The sequence below is a fragment of the Lepus europaeus genome, chromosome 10 (genome assembly GCF_033115175.1).
Source record: "Lepus europaeus isolate LE1 chromosome 10, mLepTim1.pri, whole genome shotgun sequence".
Taxonomy (NCBI): domain Eukaryota; kingdom Metazoa; phylum Chordata; class Mammalia; order Lagomorpha; family Leporidae; genus Lepus; species Lepus europaeus.
This window is the reverse complement of record NC_084836.1, coordinates 64159574-64187143: the sequence shown is the minus strand read 5'-3', so window position 1 is coordinate 64187143 and position 27570 is coordinate 64159574. Positions and strand designations below refer to the sequence as shown.

General features: G+C 48.3%; 2 protein-coding genes and 2 pseudogenes across 2 annotated transcripts; 2 read left to right on the top strand and 2 right to left on the bottom strand.

Annotated features, from left to right (window-relative positions):
• Window positions 1–3875: 3875 nt before the first annotated feature.
• LOC133768053 (large ribosomal subunit protein eL19-like) lies at window positions 3876–13513 on the top strand (annotated as a pseudogene).
• A 42-nt stretch (window positions 13514–13555) lies between these two features.
• On the top strand, window positions 13556–13909 carry LOC133768676 (large ribosomal subunit protein eL22-like; annotated as a pseudogene).
• Window positions 13910–14725: 816 nt separating this feature from the next.
• Window positions 14726–26962, bottom strand: NACA (nascent polypeptide associated complex subunit alpha). The gene is made up of 8 exons (XM_062203424.1): window positions 26877–26962; window positions 26024–26095; window positions 17004–17089; window positions 16755–16832; window positions 16348–16494; window positions 15483–15611; window positions 15055–15177; window positions 14726–14850 (listed from the first exon to the last, which is right to left on the bottom strand). The coding sequence occupies exons 2-8, from the start codon at window positions 26091–26093 to the stop codon at window positions 14836–14838; spliced, it is 648 nt and encodes a 215-aa protein (XP_062059408.1). The 5' UTR covers window positions 26094–26095; window positions 26877–26962; the 3' UTR covers window positions 14726–14835.
• LOC133768673 (nascent polypeptide-associated complex subunit alpha, muscle-specific form-like) lies at window positions 17096–26015 on the bottom strand. Its single transcript, XM_062203423.1, has one exon. The coding sequence runs from the start codon at window positions 23511–23513 to the stop codon at window positions 18141–18143; it is 5373 nt and encodes a 1790-aa protein (XP_062059407.1). The 5' UTR covers window positions 23514–26015; the 3' UTR covers window positions 17096–18140.
• Window positions 26963–27570: the final 608 nt, after the last annotated feature.

The following is a 27570-nucleotide window of genomic DNA, read 5'->3' as shown; positions in this document are numbered from 1 at the left end:
TTATAGATTAAAGTGCATAAATCTGGGGCCAGCATTGCGGCTTTGTGTGTTAAGTTGCCGCCTGCAGTGCCTGGACACCGATTGGATTCCCAGCTGTTCTGCTTCTGATCCAGCTCCCTGCTAATGTGCTTGGGAAGGCAGCAGAAAATGGCCCAAGTGCTTGGGCCCCTGAACCCACATGGGACACCCTGAAGAAGTTCCTGACTCTGGCTTTGGTCTGGCCCAGTTCCAGCCATTGTGGCCATTTGGGAATTGAACCAGCAGATGGAAGATCTCTCTCTCTGTCTCTCCCTCACTCTCTGTGTAACTCTGCCTTTCAAATAAAAAATGAATCTTTTAAAAAAATAATAAAGTGCATAAATCAGACTCTTGACTTCTCAGGAAGCTTCAGGCTTATAGAGGAACATTCTTAATTCCTAGCCCATGGTCACTCTCTTGACCCCTGCAGATGCCAACAGCAGTCTTCAGAGAATTGGTTTTATTTCTACTGGATGGGCTTTATTTTTATTCTTGCTCAATAAATTTTTTTTATGATTTATTTATTTTGCTTAAAAGTCAGAGTTACACAGAGAGAGGAGAGGCAGAGAAAGAGAGAGGAGGGAGGGAGGAAGGGGGGGAGAGAGAGAGAGAGAGAGAGGTCATCCATCCACTGGTTCACTCCCCAGATGGCTGCAGAGGCCAGAGCTTCGCCGATCTGAAGCCAGGAGCCAGGAGCTTCTTCCGGGTCTCCCATGCGGGTGCAGGGGCCTAAGGACTTGGGCCATCTTCTGCTTTCCCAGGCCATAGCAGAGAGCTGGATTGGAAGCGGATAAGCTGGGACTCAACCAGTGCCCATATGGGATGCCGGCACCACAGGCGGTGGTTTTACCCGCTATGCCACAGCGCCGGCCAATAAATTCTTTAAAATATTTATTTATTTGAAAGACAGAGGCATACAGATAGGGTGAAACAGACAGAAAAATATCTTCCACTTGAGTTCTGTTTCCAGACTTGATAGGTAATGCAATATAGAAATAAAACTAATATCTTAACTCTAACAGTGAATCTTACATTTTATATAAATAACTATGTTTTTCTTTATTTAAAAATTATTTATTTGAAAAACAGAGTGACGGAGAGGGAGGGAGGGAGTGAAAGAGGGAGGAAGAGAGAGAGAGAGAGAGAGGTGGAGAGACAGAGACCTTCCATCTGCTGGTTCACTCCCCAAATGACCATAACAGCTGGGGTGTACCAGGCTGAAGCCAGGAGTCAAGAAGTATGGCCTGGTCTCTCAGGTGGGTGGCAGGGGCCCAAGAACTTGGGCTAGCTCCTGCTGCCTCTACAGGCACATTAGCATGGAACTGGGGTTGTACCGCAATATTCCCCAATATAGGTAACTTGAAAAGCTTTGAAACTTTCAGGAAAGTGCCAAAGGCCACTTAGGTTTTTAGGCCCTCTGTTAGGACATATGATTTATTTCCTGATGGTTATGAGTAGAAAACTGATTAAGCACAAAGAGAGGCAGAGACATAATTTCCATCTATATGAAGTGAGAACACGAATAAGTGCAATAATAACTGGTAAATTGGGGCTGGCACTGTATGCAGTGGGTTAAAGCCCCAGCCTGCAGTGACAGCATCCCCTATGGGTGCTGGTTTGGAGTCCTGGCTGCTCCACTTCTGATCCAGCTCCCTGCTAATGTGCCTGGGAAAGCAGCAGGGATGGCCCAAGCCTTGGACTCTGCACTCATGTGGGAGACCCAGAAGCAGCTCTTGGCTCCTGGCTTCAGATCAGCTCAGCCCCAACCATGCAGCCATTTGGGGAGTGAACCAGCAGATTAAAGACCTCTCTCTCTCTCTCTCTCTCTCTCTCTCTCTGGATCAGAATTGGAGCTGAGACACAAACCAGTGCCTATATGGGATGCCAGCATAGCAGGCAGAGGCCTAATCTGCTATACCACAATTCTGGTCTCCATGGAGACTTTTTTTTTTTTTTTTAGATTTGCTTATTTTTTTATTTTAAAAGTCAGCAAGAGAGAGGGTGTATCCACTGGTTCACTCCCCATATTGTCACAAGCCAGAAGCCAGGAGCTTCATCCAGGACTCCCATGCTGATGGCAGGGGCCCAAGCACTTGGGCCATCTTCCACTGCTTTCTCAGGCGATTAGCAGGGAGCTGGATTGGAAGTGGAGCAGACAGGACACGAACTGGCGCCCATAAGGGATGCTGGTGTCACAGGCAGCAGCTTTACATGCTGGGCCACAACACCGGTATGCAGGCCATCGTAGTTGGTGAAATCACCAACAAACACTGCAAAAATGTGAAAAATGCACTAAGTGTTCTGCAAAGAAGATACTTGTTTACAATATGAGAGCTGAAACAAGAAGACAGAACATGTTCTTGTTCAAACTCAGCTGGGACTGCACAGCTCTGCATGTGTCCGTGGATGACCACAGACATTCATACAGAATCTGTGAATAATGAGGATCAACTATGTGTGCATGTATATATTTATAAATTAAAATTTGTGGTACCACTTATTAATGCATTTACTTTGTTTACCTGCCTCTTTCAAAAAAACAAAACACACACACACAACTTTCAATCCATTGGGGCAAGAAGATTCTGTTGGTAGCTTCATCTGAGCTGCATCCTATTGAGGTTCTGGGAGTTCTCACAGCTACCTGTACCTGATAGAAGTATAGTCCAAAAGGCAGGGACCTCCCTGTCAAATGCACAACACATTCCTGAAGGAACCAATCTTGATCTCCTGCCTACCCCAATGAGCTGTGTTCTCTGTACAGAGAGCTTCAGCCACCCGCACTTCAGTTTTGTAAAGTGCAGAGAAAGTAGGTCAGGTCCCCCTTTCCTCTGATTCTGCATCATAGCCCAGAAGTCACCAAGAAACTTGGAGAGCCCAGCTCCAGTGTTCACCAGCTTTAATTCCTTCAGAGTTTCTGCAAGGTGAAATTATCTTCTTCTGCTTGTCTAGGTAATTGAAGGGGAGAAGGGGATGTAGTTTTACTGCCCATTGTAAATTAGTTTTCTACATTCCTTCGGTAGGTTCGGTTGCAAGTGTAAGTTGTTGTATTCTTGTGTCTGTGGACTCCACCCCGCCCTCTCCAAGTCAGAGGTTGAGAGAACTGCTTTTTAATATCACCATTTGATTATATCTTTGGTTTTCAAGTAAGGGGAGAAGGCATAGCAGAAACAAGGCATCCTAGGAGGGTAAAGAGAGAGGCTTGTGTGAATTGCATCCAATCTATCTCTGGGTCCCTTCTTTAGAGCTTTCATGAAGCCCTCCATTATCCTATGAGAGCAACAGATTTCCACCTGTGTGCCTAGGTTTTCAGTGGTTGATGTATTCTACAGTTCCTGGGGTGAAAGCAAGAGCAAAGAAGATTCCAATATTTATTATTATTTGAGAGGCAGAGAGCCAGAGACAGACAGAGAGAAAGCTCCCATCTGCATTTACTCCCTAAATGCCCACAGCAGCTGGTGCAGGGCTGGGAAGATGCTGGGAACCAGAAACTCAATCTAAGTTTCCCACATAGGTGGCAGGGACCCAGCCACTTGAGCCATCACTGTTGCCTCTGGAAGAAGCTCCTGACTGTTAGGGTCGGCCTGGCCCAGTCCTGGCTGTTGTGGCCATTTGGTGAGTGAACCCGCAGATGAAGATCTCTCTCTCTCTCTCTCTCTTTCTCTCTTTGTATCATCTCTCTGTGATCTCTCTCTCTCTCTCTTTCTCTCTGTGTATCATCTCTCTGTGACCTCTCTCTCGCTCTCTCTCTCACTGTCTGTCTCTTCCTCTTTCAAATCAATACATCTTAAAAAAAAAAAAAAGACAAAAATCTATGGATGGGAGTTCTTTTTGCTACCTCAGCCACAGCCACGAGCATGCTCAGGCTTCAGAAAAGACTTGTCTTCAGGGTCCTCTGCTGAGGTTAGAAAGGTCTAGCTGGATCCCAGTGAGACTCAGAAAATCTCCCATGCCAACTCCCGTCCACAGATCCAGAAGCTCTGGAGCCTGTGCCTCCATTCCAGGGCTCAATGCCAGAAAAACACCTTGGCCAGGAGGAAGGGCAAACATATGGGCACAACAGCACCCAGCCAACGCTTGAAAGCCAGAGAAGGTAACCTGGAGGAGGAGGAGGAGGTGGGTTCAGTCCAGCTGCTCAGAAAATACTGTGAATCCAAGACTGACTGCTCCATGCAACACAGCCTGCACCTGACGGGAAGGGGAAACGTGTGAAAACAAGGGGATTCTCAGAGAACACATCCACAAACGGAAGGCAGACAAGGCTCGCAAGAAGCTTCCGGCTGAAGCCTGCAGGTCTAAGACCAAAGGAGCAGGCAAACATGAAGAGTGTCTTCAGGCCAAGAAGGAGGAGACCATCGAGACTGTCCAGAGGTCACTGTTGTGGCACAGTGGGTTAGGCTACTGGTATCCCATCTGAGTGCTGGTTTGAGTCCTGGCTGCTCTACATCTGAACCAGTGCCTTGCTAATGTGCCTGAGAAGGCAGCCGAGGATGGCCCAAGTGCTTGGGTCCCTGCCACCCACGTGGGAGAATCAGATGGAGTTCCAGGCTCCTGGCTTCGGCCTGGCCCAGATCCAGCCGTTACAGCCATTTGGAAAGTGAACGAGTGTATGGAAGATCTCTTTCTCTCTCTCTCTCTGTAACTCTGCCAAGGGGACTGGATCAGAAGTGGAACAGCTGGGACTTGAACTGATGCCCATACGAGATGCTGGCACTGATGGTGGCAATTTAACCTGCTACACCACAGCTAGGCCCCAAAATAAACATATCTTGGAAAAAAAAAAAGACTGTCCAAAGAAGGAGACCAAGAAATGAATCTTCACCTCACCTCTCTTATCTACAATTTAAGCATCAGTGATTACAGTGGATCAGCCATTCAATTAAAACAAATAAATAAATAAATAAATGTTTAAAAAAACATTTTATTCTGGGGCTGGTGCTGTGGCATAGTGGGTAAAGCCACCGCCTGCAGTGCCATATGGGCACCGGTTCGAGTCCTGGCTGTTCCAATTCCGATCCTGCTCTCTACTATGGCCTGGGAAGGCAGTAGAAGATGGCCCAAGTCCTTGGGCCCCTGCACCCACATGAGAGACCTGGAAGAAGCTCCTGGCTCCTGGCTTTGGATTGGCCCAGCTCCAGCTGTTGCGGCTGCTTGGGGAGTGAACCAGTGGATGGGAGACTTCTCTCTCTTTCTTCCTCTGCCTCTCTATAACTCTTTCAAATAAATAAATAAATAAATAAATAATTATTAAAATTTTTTTATTCTGATTTGCTAGTATTAATGTAATAATGTCATTTTCTGATTTGTAAACATATTCTTTTTTTTTTTTTTTGACAGGCAGAATTAGACAAAGAGAGAGAGAGACAGAGAGAAAGGTCTTCCTTTTTCCGTTGGTTCACCCCCCCTCCCCCAGATGGCTGCTATGGCCGGCGCGCGCTGCTCTGATCTGAAGCCAGGAGCCAGGTGCTTCCTCCTGGTCTCCCATGCGGGTGCAGGGCCCAAGCACTTGAGCCATCCTCCACTGCCTTCCTAGGCCACAGCAGAGAGCTGGATTGGAAGAGGGGCAACTGGGACAGAATCCGGAGCCCCAACTGGGACTAGAACCCGGGGTGCCGGCACCGCAGGCGGAGGATTAGCCAAGTGAGCCATGGTGCAGGCCTGTAAACATTCTCTTATTACATCACAGCTATTCCAGCTTTTTCACTATAGTCTGCTATAGTTTTTTTCCCTTTTAAGGTTTTATTTCTTTGAGAGGTAGAGCTATAGAAAGAGTTAGAGACAGAGAAAGAGATCTTCCATCAGCTGGTTCACTCCCCAAATGGCCACAACAGCCAGAGCTGGGCTGACGAAAGCCAGGAGCCAGGAGCTTCCTCCAGGTCCCCAAAGCGGGTGCTTTCCCAGGCCATAGCAGAGAGCAAGATCAGAAGAGAAGCAGCAGAGACATGAAATGGAATGCATGTGGGATGCCAGCGCCGCAGGCAGAGGCTTAGCTTACTACGCTGCAGAGCCAGCTCCAGTTTTTTCCTTTTCTAAGAAAACTACAGGGCGGAAGAGAGAACTTCCACTTTGCTTATGGCGTTGTCTAAATACTGACAGAGTCTGTGGATTCAAAAAGCTCCCATAGCCTAAACAGCTCATGTCAAGAGCCTCAAGTGATCACTGACATCATACATTAGAGCGTTAATTGTTAACAACAGGAGTCACTGTGCACTAATTCCCCATGCAGGATCTCTGTCTTCAATGAATTGTACTATGAGAGTTAACTGTGAAACTAGTTCTTTTTTTTTTTTTTTTGACAGGCAGAGTAGATAGAGAGAGAGACAGACAGAGAGAAAGGTCTTCCTTTTTGCCGTTGGTTCACCCTCCAATGGCCGCTGTGGACGGCGCATCGTGCTGATCCGAAGCCAGGAGCCAGGTGCTTCTCCTGGTCTCCCATGTGGGTGCAGGGCCCAAGGACTTGGGCCATCCTCCACTGCCTTCCCGGGCCATAGCAGAGAGCTGACCTGGAACAGGGGCAACCGGGATAGAATCCGGCGCCCCAACCGGGACTAGAACCCGGAGTGCCGGCGCCGCAAGGCAGAGGATTAGCCTGTTAAGCCACGCGCCGGCCGAAACTAGTTCTGTGTGTGTGTGTGTGTGTGTAAAAATAGTTGAAATCTTTACTTAGTATCATATTGGTCTTCTGTGTATAAAGTTAATTGAAATTAATCTTAATGGAGAATGGGACTGAGAAGGGGAGAGAGAGGAGGAGGAGGGGTGGGAGTGTAGTGGAAGGGCAGGTATAGTGGGAAGAATAACTATATTTCTAAAGTTGTACATATGAAACTTGTATTCCTTAAAAAATAAGTGAATCGGCTGGCGCAGCGGCTCACTAGGCTAATCCTCCACATGTGGCACCCCGGGTTCTAGTCCCGTTTGGGGTGCCAGATTCTGTCCCTGTTGCTCCTCTTCCATGCCAGCTCTCTGCTGTGGCCCGGGAAGGCAGTGGAGGATGGCCCAAGTGCTTGGGCCCTGCACCCCATAGGAGACCAGGAGGAAGCACCTGGCTCCTGGCTTCAGATCGGCACTGTACACTAGCCGCAGCAGCCATATGGAGGAGTGAACCAACGGAAGGAAGATCTTTCTCTCTGTCTCTCTCTCTCTCATTGTCTAACTCTGCCTGTAAAAAAAAAAAAAAAAAAAAAAAAAAAGTTAATTAATTAAAAAAAGAAAACTACAGGGCCAGCACTGTGGCATAACAGGTAGAGCTGCTGCCCACAGTACCAGCATCCCATATGGGTGTCTGTTGGAGTCCAGCTGCTCCACTTCCAATCCAGCTCTCTGCTATGGCCTAGGAAAGCAGTGGAAGATGGCCCAAGTCCTTGAGTCCCTGCACCCGTGTGGGAGACCTGGAAGAAGCTCCTGGCTTTGCATCTGTGCAGCTCCGGCTGTTACGGCCATCTGGGGAGTGAAACAGCAGACGGAAGATTCTCTCTCTGCCTCTCTCTCTCTGAACCAGCAGGCAGAAGATTCTCTTTCTCTCTCTCCTTCCCTCCTTCCCTCCCTCTGCCTTTCTGTAACTCTGCCTTTCAAATAATAAAATAAATCTTAAAAAAAGATAAACACTTCTCTGAAAAAAAAAAAAACCCTATAGACCAATACTATTTACAAACACAGATGTGAAAAATTTTAAATAGAATATTAGTAATGAGATTCTATCAGTGTATAATAATACTCTACAACCAAGTAAAATTATTTTGGGAATACCATGGTGGTTTAATCTTAAGAATAGCAATAACTATAATTTGTTTTGATCATATTAACATATTGTAATAACTGCTAAAAACGTTTGATAAAAACTAGCATCTGAGGAGCCAGCATTGTGTCATAGCAGGTTAAGCCGACGCCAGCATCCCATATGGGCACCAGCTCAAAACCCCACCGCTCCTCTTCTGATCTAGCTTTCTGCTATGGCCTGGGAAAAGAGTGGAAGATGGCCCAAGTCCTTGTGCCCCTACACCCACGTGGGAGATCTGGATGAAGCTCCTGGCTCCTGGCTTCTGTATGGCCCAGCCCCCATTGCTGAGGCCATTTGGGGAATGAATTGTGGAGAATTAGCCCAAACTAAACTGTACTCTGGTACCATTTAACAAGGCAAAAAGCAACACCTGGAAGGATCAAATTATTTCCAAGTAATCAACTGCATCCTAGAACAAATCTCAAACTATTAAGAACCTAACAAAGTAAAATTCACATGTCTGGCACTCAATAAAATATCAACACACATGGGGCCGGCGCTGTGGCGCAGAGGGGTAAAGCCCTGGCCTCAAGCGTTGGCATTCCATACGGGTGCTGGTTCTAGTCCTGGCTGCTCCTCTTCTGACCCAGCTCCCTGCTATGGCCTGGGAAGGTAGTGGTGGATGGCCCAAGTCCTTGGGCCCCTACATCTGCATGGGAGACCTGGAGGAAGCTCCTGGCTCCTGGCTTCAGATTGGCGCAGCTCTGGCCGTTGTGGCCATCTAGGGAGTGAATCAGCGGATGAAAGACCTCTCTCTGTCTCTACCTCTCTCTTTAACTTTGTCTTTCAAATAAATAAAATAAATCTTTAAAAAAAATTAACACACATGTAAAGTAGGAAATTGTGACCCATGTTGCTCATGGGGACCCTGCCAGCTGATAGGGATGGCTCAAAGGCCACCCAAGTGAGACCTGGATTGAGTTCGCAGCTCCTGGTTTTAGCTCCAGTCCCAATCTGGCCATTTCAGGAATTTGGAGAGTAAACCACCAGATGGGAGCTCTGCCTGTTTCTCTGCCTCTCAAATAAGTAAATAAACTTTTAAAAAGGAAAAAAAGATGTTAGATTTAAATACAATTATCTGAACCATCACATTAAATATGAATGCTCTGAAAATTCCCAGTTGAGGTTGGCGTCATGGCGTGGCAGCTGTTATCTGAAGTGCCTATTGTCCCTTGTGGGTGCTGGTTTGAGTCCTCGTTGCTCAACTTCAGAAAGATAGAAAGCCCAAATGCTTGGCCTCCTGCACCCATTTGGGAGATCCAAAAGAAGATCCTGGCTCCTGGCTTTGGCCTAGTCCAGTCCTGGCAGTTGCAGCCATTTAGGGAATGAACCAGTAGATGGAATCTCTCTCTCTTCCCTTTCTCTGTAGCTCTGCCTTTCAAATAAGCAAATCTTTAAATAAAAAAAAAAAATCCCAATTAAAAGACAGAAATTATCAGATTAATAAAAAAGACTCGACTGTATGTTGCCAGAAGAAACCCACTTTAAATAGAGAGGAGTGGGTGTTTGGCCTAATGGCTAAGCTGCCAGTTGGGACACCCACATCCCATTATCAGAGTGTCTGGATTCAAGTTCCAGCTCTGATTCCAATTACAGCTTCCTGCTAATGTGTACCCTGGGAGATAGCAGATGATGAGTCAAACTGTCAGGTCCCTGACACCCACAGGGGACACCTGCATTGAATTCCTGTCTCCTGGCTTTGGCTTGGCCCAGCCACACTACTGTGGGCATTTGCAGAGTGAACCCAAATGGGAGCTCTCCATCTCTCTAATTAATAAGCCAATAATTTAAAAATATGTATACAGACACAATTAAGTTAAGAATAAATTAATAGTCAACATTCAATAAATGTAACACATTTATCCATATCAGTAGAAAAAGGACAAACAGCACAGGATATTTCAATAAATGCAGAAAAACAATTGAGAGCATTTAACACAGATTCAGGACAAAAACACTCAACACTGGAAAAAGAGGGAACTCCTCAATTTTATAAATAAGAGCAACTAAGAACAAACCACAGCTAACATCTTACTAATGGTGAAAGATTTAGTGATTTCCCTTTAAGGTCAGGAAAAAGACAAAAAAGTTTATCCCTGTCTCACCTGCTCTATGTGGTACTGGAGGGTCTACCCAGGACAATTAGGCAAAGAGAAAATAAAAGGCACTGAGAGGCGGCAGTTGTTTGGCACAGCAGTTAAGATGCTTGGAACAGCCTCATCTCACACAGGAGTGCTGGTTAGTCTCAGCTGCTCTGCTTCCGGTCCAGCTCCCTGCTAATGTGCCTGGGAAAGCAGCAGAGGGTGGCCTCTGCCATCTTCATGGCAGACCCGAATGGAGTTCCAGGCTCCTAGAAAATAATGTAAGTGCCAGCCGCAGCGGCCATTGGAGGGTGAACCAATGGCAAAAGGAAGATCTTTCTCTCTGTCTCTCTCTCTCACTATCCACTCTGCCTGTCCAAAAAAAAAAAAAAAAAAAAGAAAGAAAGAAAGAAAGAAAATAATGTAAGTAATTCTAGACATTTTGAAACTGAAGATTAACTAGATTTTTAAACAAAGATTCACTTAATTTTTTGAAAGGCAGAGTGACAGAGTGAGAGGGAGAGACAGAAAGAGATCTTCCATCTGCTGGTTTATTTCCCAAATGGCTACAACAGCTGGGGCTGGTGCAGGCCAAAGCCAGGAGCCAGGAGCTCCATCTGGGTTTCCCACGTGGGTAGCAGGGGCTCTAGTACTTCGGTCATTTTTTACTGGTTTCCCAGACATCGTTAGCAGGGAGCTGGATGGGAAGTAGAGTGGCCAGGACTTCAACCAGCACTCTAAGGATGCTAGCATCACATGCAGTGCCTTAACTGTGTGCCACAACACAGGCTCCTAAAGAGATCTAAAACAAACCAAGAGAATGGTGTCAAGGAAACCCCTTTGAAGAAAACACAAACATAGCTATGTGTGATGAATATCCAGGGGAATTAGCAACTACATGACCTTGATGAGAGGCAGACTGCCCTGGATCAGAAGGAAATGAATACAGCTGTATCTACCCCTACCGATAAATTTTAAAAACAAAGTTAGAACTGAAAATAATTTGCAGGACGTTATATGTTAAATAACAGTTTTACTAAAAAGTTGTAACACTTGCAGAATTTTTTTTGGTATATATATATACATATATATATATTTCTTTTTGACAGGCAGAGTGGACAGTGAGAGAGACAGAGAGAAAGGTCTTCCTTTGCCATTGGTTCACCCTCCAATGGCTGCTGTGGCTGGCGCGCTGCAGCCGGTGCACCACGCTGATCCGAAGCCAGGAGCCAGGTGCTTCTCCTGGTCTCCCATGGGGTGCAGGGCCCAAGCACTTGGACCATCCTCCACTGCACTCCCTGGCCACAGCAGAGAGCTGCCTGGAAGAGGGGCAACCGGGACAGAATCCGGCGCCCCGACCGAAACTGGAACCCGGTGTGCTGGTGCCACATAGTGGAGGATTAGCCTATTGAGCCTCGGCGCCAGCCCTTTTTTTGGTATATTAAGAGCACCATCTTATGTATGGGTGCTATAAAACAGTAGATTATGACAGGGATTACATGCATTTATGTACTTGAGAGGTAGAGTGAGAGCGCTCTCATCTGCTGGTTCACTACACCAAGATCCACAACTGTGGGGACGGGGAAGGTCCAGGTTGAGGCCAGCAGCTGGAAACTCAATCCAGGTCTCCCAAGAAAGTGGCAGGAACCTAAATACTTGGGCATTAACAGGAACCTGGAGTCAGGAGATGGAGCTAGGCTTTGAACCCAGGCATTCCAATATGGAATTTAGGCAACTCATAGCTGACCTCTTAACACCTAGGCTGAACACTTGTCTTAGGTGTTCCTTTTGGGATTGAGGAAGGGCACATTGGAGGCCTACACAACAAAAACAAGCTGGGCAGTAGGTATACATACAGCCTTTTATCTGTTTCAATTATTTCCCATTGAAAAATTAAGTAAAATGGTGTAAGAATCATATGAATAAGAATAGTTAGCCAAACTGACCTAATGGAATGAGATTTTCTTTGGGAATCAGAAGGGTCACTAGTCAATGTCCTGTGCCAATGATTTCACACCGACCTTAGCAAAGGCTTCTATGTATATTTTGGGAGAATTAGGTCTATCTTCACATGTGGTCAGAGCAATTTTACTTAAAATGTCATTGTTAAAGTATTCTAACACAAGTGTTTCAGCTTTACACCAGGAAGAATTCCTCTTTAAAAGCCTCAAATTACACATACATCCCCTAATGTGCGAACAAAAATTTAATCAGTCTGAACAGAAGCTACTTGCATTTCAAGCATGGTTGGGGAAAGCCAGCAAAAAGAGAGAGGTGATGTAGCAGTTCTGGAGTGAGAATGACACCACAGCACTGGGGACAGGAATGGCCGTGCTTGAGCAAGATCCCTAGCAAGTAACTCAGACTTCCCTGCTTGTGACTTTCTTCCAGGTCCCCAACGCAGGTGCAGGGTCCCAAGGACTTGGGCCATCTTCCACTGCTTTCCCAGGCCATAGCAGAGCTGGATCAGAAGTGGAGTCAGCCAGGACTCGAACAGGCTCCCATATGGGATGCCTGCACTGCAGGCAGCCACTTTACCCGCTATGCCACAGCAACGGCCCCAGTTACTACTTTTTGGATGGAAGAGTGAGGATATAAAGCTTTTTCCTGAAATGGAAATTAACTGTGTTCACTCAAATGTGGCTTCAAGGGGCTTATCTGTATCCTTGTAAGCGTTCTTTTCATCAAATGATCCAAACTGCCTTACCCATGTTGAGATAGCCATCATTCTTAGCCAAACTTGATTTTCTAAGTGTGAGGCAAATGAAAAGACCCCACTCTTGCTTCTCTACTCCTCAGCTTCCACTCACACGTGCTAAAGTCTTCTCACAGAATTAACAAAATGAGTCTTAGTTTAGCTCTAAAAAACCACCTCCCATGGCATTACTCTAATATATTCCTTCTAGGTGTACTAACTTGTAGTTTTAGGAGTTTTGCTTCTAAATTTACTTATGGCCTGTTTTTTTTTTTTTTTTTTCTTTTGACAGAGTGGACAGTGAGAGACAGAGAGAAAGGTCTTCCTTTGCTGTTAGTTCACTCTCCAATGGCCGCCAGTGCACTGCGCTGATCCGATGGCAGGAGCCAGGTGCTTCTCCTGGTCTCCCATGGGGTACAGGGCCCAAGCACTTGGGCCATTCTCCACTGCCTTCCCAGGCCTCCACTGCACTCCTGGGCCACAGCAGAGAGCTGGCCTGGAAGAGGGGCAACTGGGACAGAATCTGGCGCACCGACCGGGACTAGAACCCAGTGTGCCGGTGCTGCAAGGTAGAGGATTAGCCTAGTGAGCCGCGGCGCTGGCTGGGCCTGTTTTTAAATTTCATCCTCTTGCTCCCCAAACTGTTCTCTGACAACCCAAACTCTCATACAGTTAATCTGTGTCATAAATGATTTTTCTTATGTTCTAGTTTGCCTTAAGACGGCGCTGGTCTTCACCTATCCTCATCATTACTTTGTAAACAAAAAACCCCACGTGTATACTCCACAGCAGCGGGCTCTTCCTCTGCATCCATCTTCTCGAACCCTGTACGAGCCCTTAGATGTCAAATTAAACTCCCCAGAGGCCACACAAGCTTCAGCATACACTGAGAAGGACTGTATAGATGGTAGCATGCGATTACGTTCTGAGAAACCTACCTAAAGCTGTAAAACACCTAAGTTGGAAATGCATTAGGCTGCTGTTATGGTGCCTGGGAAAAAGCTTGTAGCAAAGGGGGGCAAAAGCAGGTTCTGAAGTTCACCCTCAACCCCACCCACCCTGTGGAAGATGGAACCATGATGCTGTAAATTTTGAGCAGTTTCTCCAGAGAATCAAATTGAATGGAAAAGCTGGGAATCTCAGTGGAGGGGTTGTGACCGTTGAAAGGAGCAAGAGATCACCAGGACTTCTGAGGTGCCTTTTTCCAAAAAATATTTGAAATATCTTGCTAACAAATATCTGAATAATCATCTACATGATCGGTTACAAATAGTTGCTAACAGCAAAGAGAGTTGGGAATTATACTTCCAGATTAACCAGGATGAAGAGGAGGATTAAAACTCTTTATCTGGGCTATTTTGTATGAGTTCTTGAATAAAATTTGGGAACAAAAAAAAAAAAAAAAAAAAAAAAAAAAGTACAACAATCTGTTGTTTACCCTTGTCCCCCTGCTGCCCAGCTGGTATACTAGATCACATATTGCTAGCTCAGGAAAAGATGAAAATTCAAACTCGCAAGCACAATTTTTCTTCTAAAAAAAGATTTATTTGAAAGGCAGAGTGCTGTGGCGTAGTGGGTAAGGCCACCACCTGCAGCACCAGCATCCAATATGGGCACAGGTTTGAGTCCTGGCTGCTCACTTCCAATTCAGCTCTCTGCTATCTTGCCTTGGAGAGCAGGAGGACAGCCCAAGCACTTGGGCCCCTGTACCCACAGTGGAGACCAGAAAACAAGCTCTTGACCCTTAACGTCAGCCTGGCCCATCCCTGGCTATTGTGGCCATTTGGGGAATGGGATATTAGACCTCTCTCTCTCTGCCTTTCAAATAAATAAAATAAATCTTGAAAAACTTCTTACAAAGGGTGAAAAGACTGAGATCTAACAAAAAATTTGCTTATTTTTATTTTATTTGAAAGGGAGAGAAGCCTGGAATCAATCTCAAGACTTTCATGGGGGTGTTAGGGACCAACAATTTGAGCTATTATCTGCTGCCTTGTAGGGTGTGCCTTAGCAGGAAGCTGGATCAAAAGTAGTGTAGCTGCTACTAAAATTAAGCACACTGACAATGGGATGTGGTTTTCCAAACTGCATCTTAAAGACCAAATAAGAAGCTTCCTGGTTTTTCTTGGGGGAAGAGACCAAGCACCTACTGAGTTCATCCAACAAGAAGCCATAACTTTATTAATTATAGAAACAGTACAAATTTCAAACCAAGCTGCAGTTACTCTTTGAAACACCAAAAAAGATCCTTGTTTTTCAGATGGTTACATTGTTAATTCCTGTAAGAGGAAAAAAAAAAAAAAAAAAAAAAAAAAAAAAAGATAGTTAGAGGTAGTTATAGACAGCATGGGCAAATCCAGGTCACTAAAACCTAAGGCAACTCAGAAGAGGCTTTGGGATGAGGCTTCTTAAGTGGCTGATATTAAGTAGAGAAAAAATGATGTCACTCTTAATTGGTCAGGGCAGAGGGCTTGGACACTCACCATAATAGCATTTACAATATCATTACTGTTGTTCTTCAGGGCTCGGACTGCCTTTGCTCTTGACACATTTGCTTGTGACATGACCAACTCTATATCCTTAACTTCCACACCTGTTTCATCAACCTGAAAGCAGAGGGCAAGAATAACTTTAGTAGTTCTTTGGAGTCAGTTTCTTAAATCTAGATAACATAAATCAAAAGCCACTCAACTCACTGAAAGCTGAGTGCCTAAAGCAGAGCCATTTGCATATTTATAATATCACTCACAGGCCGCACCAAATTTTTAATTTACAAATTAGCTTGTTAAAGATTTGCTGAATTTCAAGTCCTGACAGCAGTTGCCTCTGGCCTGAAACAGTAAAGTCTTTATCCGCCAACACAAACACTGCTATTGAGAGGATTCAAAGTGTAAGACATTTCCTGGTATACCTCTTCCTCTTCACTTTCCTCCTGTACGGTTGGAGTCTGTGTGTTTTCCTGAATGTTTGAGACAGCTTCACCTTGAACTTTGAATTTCTCAGCCGCTGCCAGCTGTGCTTGCTGAGATAAGTCCTCAATCTATAGGGCGGAGAAAACAGAAATTCAAGTAATTAGTGTGCATGAAATAAAAAATCACGTATGTATTCTCAAAATCCTCATTCTTTTTTTAAAAAAATATTTTCTTTTAAGATTTATTTATTTGAGAGGCAGAATTACAGAGAAAGGGTCTTCAATCCGCTGGTTCACTCCCCAAATGGTTGCAGTGGCTAGAGCTGGGCCATGTGAAGCCAGGAGCCAGAAATTCTTCCAGGTCTTCCAGGTGGGTGCAGGGGCCCAAGCACTTGGGCCAACTTTCACTGCTTTCCCAAGTCATCAGCTGGGACTTGAACCCATGCCCATGTAAGATACCTGCACTATAGGTAAAGGTTCAATCTACTACACCATAGTGCTGGCTCCTATTTATTTATTTGAAAGCCAGAGTTAAAGAGAGAGAGAGAGAGAAATCAAAGTCCCTCAAAACCCTCAGTCTACACCCACTTACTAAATAGCTTTAACTGCTTCCCCTCACTCAGCCTATGTATCACTGTACAAAGAGAAGTGGTTCTCAAAGAAGGGTGATAATGTCCTCCAAAGAACAGCCGACAATGTCTGGGCAATTTCTTGGTTATCACAACTGGATACAATGCTGCTAAATGTCTAAGATGTACAGGATGAATGGCCCTTCCACCACAAAGAACTATCTGATTCACAATGTCAGTCAGTAGTCGAGGTTGAAAACCCTGATCTACAGTAATCCATAGAAAACTGTACTCACCTTGGCTTCCCCAAAAACTATATAGGTATCTGAGGCTGGGCTCTTGTAGACATCTGGTTTTGTGATGACAAAGAGGATATTCTTAGATTTCCGGATAGTGACTCTAGTAACCCCTGTAACCTGTCGAAGACCCAGTTTGGACATGGCCTACAGAACAGAAAAGAACATCAGGTTTCAACTTCTTAGAAGTAGCTCCAGGAAGCAAGGAACACAGTAATACAACACCCAAAGCAAAGTCTTTTCCCAGGTTAAGAAGTTTATACAAGAATAGAGAATCATTTTTCAGGATTCCTGGGCTTTCTCCAATAGCAGCTTTTATATGACATTAATTTAACTAAGGAAGATTCTACTGCTACCATGGGTTCTACTACAGATCCATTTTATCCCTGCGTATCACTCAGTTTTACCTTCCGTGCCTTCTTTTCACTCCGACTCTGTTTTGCTTTACTGACTGGTTCTTCATCGATTTCAGCTGCGGCAGCCAGCTAAGATAAAACATCTTTGAGTTAAATAAAACTAAGATCTAGATACCACATGTTCCACAGGGCTTTCCCTTTATTAAGGTTCACAAGTCCCCAATACAAAAGTCATCTGTGATCAACCCTGATTGTCCAATGCTCCCGTGATTCAAGGACATATACCACTAGAATACCTACCTGAGCCTGCTGCGTGGTTGCCTGTGTGGAATCTTGTTCCTCAAGCTCTGGCACCGATTCATCACTGTCAGATTCTGTTCCAGACCCTAAGATGACAAACAACTTTCACATTTCATAGTACAGACGGTAAGGAGGAGGTACCTCAACATGGCCTATCTAGACTACAGGTCACTGCTCTATGCTAGACCTGACAAAGTTAAACATTTGTAAGCCAACTGGTTTGTGTGAGGCCAGCTTGAGAGCTTCCAACTTGGTCATAAAGTAGTGTGTACATATCTATTAAAGTCCTGGTCCCAGAAACGAGAGGTAATCACTAGATATAGCCGAGCAGTTTATGCACTATAACTGCTTTCTTTCCCTTGAGGTCTTTATTTCTTGGCAGAAGTAAACACCAACGACCCATTAACTCCAATTGTACCCAATAGCACAACAATCCTGGAAAAGTTCTGGTAGAAGATATCTCCATATATACTTAAGTGGAAAACAATGGAATTACAGTGTAGAGGCAGAAAAAGCAGGGTGCTTTCCCTGCATCCTTTAAACTGGGTTGGAGGAGGCCAGAGCAGTTGTGTACACACATTCAGCCTTATTTTCAAGCCATCCATCACAGTGATTTGATTCAATCAGCATAGCTGGAAGATTCTCAGTGGCAACTTACAGCTCCAATAAGTCATTTTCTCTATTAGATACTGTCCTATGACTTCCTCCATTTCTTCCAAACACATTAAGTTTCTCTTCATTGAAAGGCCAAGCATCAATAAAGACTACTGAGGGAAAAAAGCGTACATCTGCACCATTCTGAGGCTATGAAAAACAGGTCTCTACATTTTAAAGAAAAGGGAGTCCCTGGGCAACTGGTCACTGCTAAGAAGTGAAAAGAAGTTGACATTAACTTCAGATTCCCCAATAGTTTAGCAAATCCCAGGCCCAGGGACAAGGTTAGTGATGTGGTAGGGATTAGAGCAAATCAAAGTCTGGAAGGTCTTGGTTTTCAGTGTCACATCAGGTAGGTAAAACAGATGGCAGACCAAGGGTTTATTCTGGACCACACCAAACTACCTGAGGTGATGAACACCAAGATTCAATCTCTCATTTCTAGAGCTTTTGCATTTAGAATTATCACTCTATGTTCTACGTCTAAACACAAGCAGATACACTGGAGAAAGCGGCGCATCCTAGGGTTAGTACTGGTGGGTAGCCCCCAAGAGGGGTGTGGGCAACACACCATGCACACGGCAAACCAAGGCAAATACCCTTGTTGTTCTTCAGAACAGGCTGCTTGGCAGAGGGGGTTGGGGCAGGGATCCCAGCAGGTTTAGGGGTGGGCATGTTGACGAGGACCGACTGGAAAGGCACTCCCCCAGAGATTGGTTCCGGGGGAATCAGAGGCGGCAGCTCATCCTCATCAGCAGGGGCTGCGGGCTTAGGGGGTGATTCCAGCACCAGCCCAGGTGAGGACGGCAGAAATTGCTGTTTAGGAAGCAGAGGGGGAACTGGGGAGGGAGCAAGAGGCAGAGAGACTGGTGGGGTGGATGCTGGAGAGACAGATGCTGATCCAGCTTTAGGAAGGCCCTTCTCAGAGGCAGCTGCTGCTGGAGGGGGAGATGTCTCAGACTCAGGGGGAGGAGCCAAGGGACCCTTTGGGGAATGAAAAGAATCTTTGCCTTTCACAGGAGAAACAGGGACCACTTTTGCAGCCTTTGCAGAGTCTTTGTGAATGGGTACTGTCTGTAGAGGGGCTGTAGCCAATGCTGAAACAGGTCCTTTAGTATCAGTCTTAGCTGAAGGATCCAAGCACACAGGAGCTGAAGTAGCAGAACTCTTCTTGGGTGGTGGACCTTTCTGAGTGGGAGCTGTCGTGACGGGTGCACTTTCTGGAGCTGGAGCAACAAGTACTTCTTTGAGAGGGGGTAGCCCTGCAGAGGCCTGAGGGGCAATGGCCTCAGGGGTACTTTTGACTGACACTGGGGAACTAGAGGAGCCTTTGAGAGAGACAGGAGTCACAGGTAGAGGAGTGGGAATTTCTTTATGGAATGGGGCAGCTGGGGCTCCTTTGGAGGATGGGGTTGCTGGGCCACCTTTGGGTGCTGAAGTGGCTCTGGCCTTTTGCGGGGAGGGAGGTGTTGCAGCTGGGGATACGGGAGCCTCTTTGGGGGGTGGAGTAGCTGGGCTGCTTTTGTGGGCTGGAGTGGCGACAATCTTTTTGGGAGAGGGAGGAGCTGCAACTGGAGGTGTGGAAGCCTCTTTGGGTGGAAGTGGAGTCATGACTGGGCAAGTGGAAGATTCTTTGGGTGATGGGGTAGCTGGATCTGCTTTGGGGGTCGGGACCTTTTTGGGGGGAGAAGTGGCAGGAGTCAGGGCCCCTTTAGAGGCTGGAGGTGTCTCAACTGGAGTAGTAGAGGCCTTTTTAGAGGATGGAGCCTTTTTGAGGGAGGGAACAGTTGTAGCTGGGGGAGTGGGGACCCCTTTAGGTGATGTAGGTGGGTTTGGTTTGGTGGCTGGGGCTTTTTTGGGCGAGGGAAGAGTAGCATCTGGGGAAGTAGAGGCCCCTTTGGGGGAGGGAGGTGTCACAGCTGGGGAAACAGGGGCCTCTTTGAGGGCTGGGGCCTTTTTTGGGGAGGAAGGAGTTGCAGCTGGGGGAGTGGGGACCTCTTCAGGGGCTGAAGTTGTTGGGACTTCTTTAGGAGGTTGGGTAGCTGGGCTTCCTTTGAAGGCTGGAGCCTTTCTGGAGGTGGGAGTAATTGCAGTTTGGGGAGGGGAGGCCTCTTTGGGAGAGGGGGGTGCCACAGCTGGAGAAGTGGGGGTCCCTTTAGGGGATAGGGCAGCTGGGCCTCCTTTAGGGGCTGGGGCCTTTTTGGGGGCTGGAATAGCTGGGCCCTCTTTGGGGGAGGGAGGAGCTACAGCTGGAGATGTAGGGGTCCCTTTAGGGGATGGGGCAGCTGGGCCTCCTTTGGGGGCTGAGGCCTTTTTTGAGGAGGGAAGAGTTGCAACTGGGGGAACAGGGGACTCTTTGGGGGAGGGAGGAGCTACAGCTGGGGACAAGGGAGCCTCTTTGGGGGCTGAGGCCTTTTTCGGAGAGGGAAGAGATACAACTGGGGGAACGGGAGCCTCTTTGGGGGAGGGGGGTGTTACCGCTGGGGGCACAGGGGCCTCTTTGGGGGGTGGGGTAGCTGGGCCTCCTTTGGGGGCTGAGGCCTTTTTCGGAGAGGGAAGAGATGCAACTGGGGGAACAGGAGACTCTTTGGGGGAGGGAGGTGTTACTGCTGGGGGCACAGGGGCCTCTTTGGGGGGTGGGGTAGCTGGCCCTCCTTTGGGGGCTGAGGCCTTTTTTGGGGAGGGAAGAGTTGCAACTGGGGGAACAGAGGACTCTTTGGGGGAGGGAGGTGTTACTGCTGGGGGCACGGGGGTCTCTTTGAGGGGTGGGGTAGCTGGGCCTCCTTTGGGGGCTGAGGCCTTTTTGGGAGAGGGAAGAGTTGCAACTGGGGGAGTGGGGGACTCTTTGGGGGAGGGAGGTGCTACAGCTGACTGTATGGGAACTTCTTTGGGGGGTGGGGCAGCTGGGGCTCCTTTGGGGGCTGAGGCCTTTTTCGGAGAGGGAAGAGATGCGACTAGGGGAACGGGGGACTCTTTGGGAGATGGGGGTGTCACAGCTGGCGACATAGGGGTCTCTTTAGGGGATGGGGAAATCGGGTTTCCTTTAGGGGAGGGAGGTGTCACAGCTGGGGGCAAGGGAACCTCTTTGGGGGGTGGGGCAGCTGGGCCTCCTTTTGGGGCTGAAGCCTTTTTGGGGGAGGGAAGAGTTGCAACAGGGGGAGTGGAGGTCCCTTTGGGAGATGAAGGTGTCACAGCTGGGGACGTGGAGACCTTTTTGGGGGATGGGGCCTTTTTGGAGGAGGGAATTGTCACTGCTGGGGGAGGAGAGTCCTCTTTGGTAGATGGGGTAGCTGGGACCTCTTTGAGGGCTAAAGTTTTGGGGGGCTCTTTAGGGGAGGGAGTCACAGCTGGGGGAACAGGGGCCTCTTTGGAGGATGGGGCCTTTTTGGGAGAGGGACAAGTCTTAGCAGCGGCTCCTTTAAGGGATGGGGTAGCTGGGGGAGAGGGAGCCTCTTGGGAGGATGGAGAAACGGAAGACTGCTTCTTGGCTGGTGAGCTTTTGGGGCCTTGCACAGACAGACCGGCCTCTGGAGGAGAGGAAGCTTCCCCTGAAGGGACAGCAGATGAGCGCTTCCCAGCTGGAGCATCAGGAAGAGCAGACCCCTTCTTGGCTGGAGGGCTTTTAGTCTGAGGAGATGCAAGAGGTCCTGAAGGAGACGGGGAGCCAGCCGCGCAAGTCAGAGAGCCCTTGGAGGATGCAGTGACAGAGGCACCAGCACTCTCGCGAGAGGAAACCACAGGAGCCAGTGCTGAGGTTTGAGAAATACCATAAACGTTCTCTGTGCCTGGAGAAGTCCCAGCTGGGGGAAGAGAGGGAGAGGGCACAGACTTGGGAATTTCAGGGGCCAGGGTCAAGACATCTGCAGAAGCAGAAATAGTCTGGGAAGATAAAACCCCAGGAGGCACAGGGCAACTTCCAGAGGCTTCAGGAGCCACAGGTGAAGTAGGAAGAGTGGAAGTTCCCTTTGTGGTAGGAGCTGAAGAGACAGCTCCTTCTGGGAAAAGGCTGCTTGTAGTGACAGCAGAGGCACTTGTGGGAGTTTTATGAGCCACAGAAGAACCTTTGAGAAGCAGACTAGCAGGGTCCGTACTTATGTGAGCATCTGTCTGGATGACAGAGGCTGGGGAATTAACACCTAGAGGAGCAACAGTAGCAATTGCTGACTTATCTACAGGGAGAGGACCCACAGGGCTTTTCTTTGCTAGGGCAGCTTCTGGAGAAAGTCGCATGTCCAGAGATGATGCTGTATTTTGAAGACAAGGGGAATTTTTAGAGGCTGCCAAGGCCAATGGTGGTAGAGTAGGGTCATTCTCGGTAGAGAGTCCTGCCTGGGCTGGAGAAACTGGGGCTCCTACAGGACAGGATGATATAGTTTGAAGATCTTTTTGGGTTGGGAACTTTACCAACTCTGAAGTGGGGAGATTTTTGAAGTCTTCAGGGACTGGCTGAGAAGAGACTGGTTCCGCCAGACCAGCTATTGCTTGAGTAGGAGCAAGCACTTGGGGAGCCACAGGTGCCGCAACCATGGCACTAGGGGAAGTTGGTTCTTTACCACTTACTGGACCAGATGAGATTGGAGAAGAGACAGAAGTAGCTACCTCAAAGGTAGCAGGTGCTGCAGAAATTGTAGAGGGGTTAGTAGTCATCACAAATGGGGAGGTTCCAACAGAAGAAATGGGTGCTTCTCCAATGCCTGTTCCCGAAGAAGGAAGAATCTGCGTTCCAAAAGGCTGCTGCTGAGTGGCATTAGGAGAGCCTTTGAGAACAAAAGAGGATGTAGGAGATAGTGAAGAAGTGGTTACATCTGGGGCGTCTGAAGGATTGTAGATTATGGGCCCTTTGTTCACTGATGGAGCCAGAGGGGAAGCTGCAGCTCCTGCGGGAAGAGTAGTCACCAGCTCATTTCTGGAAGGAAGGGGAGGAACGGCAGACCTATGAGAAAGGTAAGAGTCTCCTGAAGAAGGCTCTAGAGAAGTGGTATGCAGTGTGCACGGATCATTAGGCTCTCTCTGACCTAATGGTTGTACAGGAGAACCAACAGAAGAACTCGGATGTAAAGGTCCAAGATGAGAACCCAGCACGGTGGGGAAAACTGAAGGGCTGCTGGGAGCCACAGTCTTTTGAGAAGAGGTTACCACAGGAACAGACTGGGTGGAAAAGGGTAAGGCAGCAGGTGGACTAACAGGCTCCTTCAGGGGGAGGTTTACAGGGTTTTGTGGAGAAGTCAGTGCTGAGGAAGTGACCTGAGAAGTAATGGCCAGGGGAGTGGCGGGTGGTGTCTGAGGACAGGAGGCTACTCTCGATGGAACAGATGCCAAGGGGGTTACAAGGTTGGAGGGAAGAGCACTGGCAATACCTTTCGGATTAGGGACTCCTTGAGGGGGAATTTGAATCGGAGAAGTCTTTGACTCTGGAGCAGTGGGGCCTGATTTAGATGTCACTGCGCCTGACTCAGCTACAGCAACTGCAGGTGGTGAGCTAAGAGGTGGAAAAGTAGAACTCTTCGGAACTGAGTGGGGAGCCAAGGCAACCAGAGCCAAGGGAGCTGAAGGGGAGTGGGCACCTTTCAGAGTTGGAGCTATCATGGGAGAGGCCAGAGCTAAGGCTGCGGGGGAGATTGGAGGCCCTATTAGGTTTGGCAGGAAAACCGGGGTGTCAGGGGCAGTTCCCAAAGGCAGTGCTGTTCCAGAGGATGACTGGGGAAAAGGAACTTCAAAGGGGGTTGAGGCAATAGCAGAGGGAGGAGGGAACGGGGAAGGCTGGTTAGCAGTTGCCAGAGGGCACTGTTGGGGGGCAAGGGAGCCAGGAGGGGGAAGGGCAGGTCCAGGCTGCCCTAAGGCAGCAGTGACACGCATAGCTGAAAAAAGCACAGTTGGAAAAGCAAAAAAGAGATAAAGAAGGGAAGGAAAAAAACAAAAACAAAAACAAAGGTGAGTTATGCAGCCCAACTTGGTACAACATGCCTCACAGGGAACACTGAAATTTAAAATCTGAGATTTGAGAGTCACCACGCAGGATTAGATGAAGGTGACAGGCAATAAACCTTCCCAAAACACCTATCAGTGTTCAAGAGAATACATTCCTCTCCTCATCTCCCCACACTTCCCAAGTTCTACTAAAATAAACCAACTATTTTAGGACAGGAAGACAATGCAAGACAAGCTTATCTATAAGAGGGAGCACAGGTCCAGAAGGCTGGGAACAGCTTTGTAGTGTGTTCCACTGTGCCCTCCAACTGCCTCCTGAAATGGACCCCACTCCCAAGCATTTCACACAGCCGACAGAACTACCACTGAACAACAGCTGTGCTACCCTGTCCACCCAAGGAGCGTGGTCTGACCGAAACAGATACTGAAAACTGTGACAACAATGGCAAATCAGAGCTGAATAAGGAAAAAAACAAAACAAAACAAACAAAAAACCAGAAAATCAGGGTGTGCATACTTCCAGGCTTCCACTAGGAAAAAAATCTGACTGTGCTAGAATACAGTTTTACGAAATGGGTGCCTGGTACAATTTAGTCCTTCACTAAATCCCTTAGCTTCCTTATGCCAAGTTACTTATTCAACAAAACCAAAAAGAAAACCAACCATGACTGGGCTGGCCTCTAGCCTCTACAAATCTTCCTTGGTAATGTTAGATCTTCAGACATCAATCAAAGATGAATAAAACCTCCAGGGAGACAGCTTAGTCACAAAGGTAGGGACTGTATTATGAAACTGTAACCCAACTTGTTAAACCAGACTGTAGCTCTATTTTGGAAGGAGGGAATTAGAGTGGAGAGAATATACTGGATCCTTACCCACTAATTTGGACAAGTTATTTTTCATTCTCTCAAAACAGACCAATACTTGGTTGGCACTACAGTAAAACTGTGTAAAAGATTTGGTCATAGAGGGGCAAAACACCATTGTCTGTTATTCAGGAGTAACACAGGGTTAGATTAACAAATGCTCAATGCCTAGAAGGGGTGTTAAAAAAAAAAAGCCAGTAGCACCCAAAATTCACTCAACCAGTAATTCTGAAGTTCTTATGGCGTCCCACTGTAGAAAAGGCAAATGGTTCAACCATTTTTCTCCAGAGAATTGATAGCTCAAAGTCTTATGATTAGAATACACTTTTACCTGCTTTGTTCCCTGAACTAGCTACTTCATTCATTCTATTTAACTACAGACAGAACCTGTGTTCTAGCCAGCACAGCTTTATTATAAACCTGGACAAACTCAGACTATTCAGGTGTATGTTTAAATAGCACTGTCTGGGGACTGCTCCCGAAGTACATGGCGTTATAGTTAGGAAGCTTGAAACCAGAATACCCTACATGTACCTGAACTTCACTCTCCACATTTGTAAATGTTCAACGAAACAATCTCTAGATCGACACTAGTCCTTTATTTCCCCCTTCCTTAAGATCTGTGTGGGTCAGTATTTCACACTGCTCACACCCCAGCTCCCGGCCCCCTCCTTTCTCTTAGCAGCTGTAGTAATCCCTTCAGCTGCTAAAATCAGACAGGTGGAGAGGAAGAACCTCAATGCTTTCAGCCATAAACAACTCTATTTTAACTCCAAAAGGTGCCCTTAAGCGACAGGTGGAACTCGAAGAAATATTAAATTTACCATAAACACAGGGGAGCGGAGATCACAGCCTGAAGATGCCTTTCATTTAGTACTGCACGACTCTGCAGACTACCACCTCAAACATTTTTTTCTTCTACAGAGACATGTTCTAAGCAGAATTCAAAACCTGCCTTCACACCATATTCTCCATCCACTATTTCCAACACCTAAGCCGAGGCAAAGGCAGGCTTTGTTTCAATCAATCCCAAGTGCCAGATGATAGTACAGGCATTACTCCAGCACACCAGAAATATCTCAGCACCCACCCGTAAGGCAAGCGAACCGACCTCGGAGAGCTCTGGGGCCCAGCAGGACACGGTTACCACCAGCACCCCTGTCATCCAGACATGTGATGAAGGCACCGTGCCAAGCCCTGCCATCTAAAACCTTGATGCAACTTGCTGGCTGGAACTTCTCAAAAGCTCAGGTCTCCCTGGCCTGCCTGTGTGACCCAGTCCTCACAGGCAGGAATCCCTGAGCCCAGCACAGCCTCTTCTGAGGCAGTTGGCTCAATCACAAAATAGGCTAGGGGACTCCTAATGTCCACACATCCTTACTATCTTTTAGCCCACCCCTGAAGAAATCCTCCCAGGATGGCTGTTACCTGGTAAAACTACAACCCCAACTTCAATGACAGCTAACTCTGAAAGGCGGCAGCAGCCCATATCCCCTTCCTCACTCCCCCCTCTCCCCAGCAAAGGCCTCAGGGTCCGTGTTAATGATGCGCAAGGGGGCTAAGGGCACCTACCTGTCTCGGCCTGGGGCTGGGGCAACTCCTGCTCTGTGGCAGGGACGGTTTCTGTGGCTTCGCCGGGCATTTCTGAAGGAAGGGAATAAAAAGGAGGCCTCAATGGATGGGCAGGAATCCCCTCTTTAACCCAGGCTCAAGTATCCTTTATAACTCCGTCACGCGACAGCTGGCGACAACCCGCCCACCCCAAGGCAGCAGGGACCGGGCAGAAAACGACGCGACCCTCAGGTCTCCCTCCGGCAAGCCAATCACCTCTCCTCGAGTCGCTTCCCACAGCAAACACGGGGCGTCCCGGTGGCCCGGGCTCGTCTTATCCCACACTCCAAATCCCACCAGGCCAGCGGCCGCCGGTGCGTTCTCCGCCCGAGCGGCGGCATTCCAGGCCGGCTCCCGAGCGCGGGGGGCTTCAGACGCTACCTCGAACCCCCTCCCCTCTGCCCACTCTTCGGGGGTCAGGAGGGGAGAAGGCGCGGGGGGTGGGGGCGCTTAAATCCCAACACTCGCTTGTCAAAGTACGGTGCGAGGGGTGCGAAGGCCGTGACCCCGTAACCTCCGGGTTCTTGCGAAGCCGTTCCCAACGGTACACGCACTCCGCTTCCGCCCGGCTACGACAACGGCCCCCATGTCCCCAGGCCCGGACGCAGGGCCCGCGGCCCCCGCGGCCCTTATGCCCTGCTTTTGCCCGACCCCAACGGCAGTCCCCATTTTGTCCTGAGGCCCAGGGACGAGTAGAAATCCCGTGGGCTCATAAAGCCTCCAATTCTCCCGAACGCTCAACCCCCGGGGCGGCCCGGCCTGCAAGAAGGGCGGATGGCTGCGGATAGAGAGCAGCGGCGCGGACAGCACTTACTGTGCGGGGAACGCGGAACCAAGATGGCGGCAGAAAGAGAGCGAGCGAGAGCGTGACCCACGCCTGTTGCAGAGGGAGGCGCGGCGCGGGGGCGGGGCCGGGATCCGATTCCGGGTCAGGAGCCGCGGGCAGCCGCTTCCTCTGCGTGACCGCCCGGCTGAGCCCGGGGCCGAGCTGGCGACGAGGTCTAAATAAGGGAAGGATTCCGAACGGGGCGAGCTCGCCCGGCCGGAACTGGGCGCGGAGCGGCGCGGCCCGCAGACACCCGCCAGCGTGTGTGAGAAAGAAGCCGTGAGAAGCAGGCTCCGGCTTCCGGTCGCCAGCGGCGCGGTTGGCGTCTTCGCGAGTTCCCTGCCTGACGCTGCAGCGGGAAGATAGGGGACCGCAGGTTGGAGCGAGAGGCACCGAGGTGGTGTTCGCGGCGCCGGAAAGGAGCAGTGACGTCGGTTAGCCCCCGGTAGTTCTATGTGGGAGTACACGATGCTGAAGTTGTCACAGCGTGTCCCCCTCCCGGGGAAACGGGCACACACGCCGTCTTTTCTGCCTGCTCCTGTGGGCGCGTCCTGGATGTCCTCACACATCCATGTTAGGAGTGCAGGTCCTCAAGAACGCAGGCTTGGAAAGTAGGATGTGATGTCAGCACTCTGGTAATACAAGGGCCACTGACTCCCATACTCTCCTGTAATAGGACGAG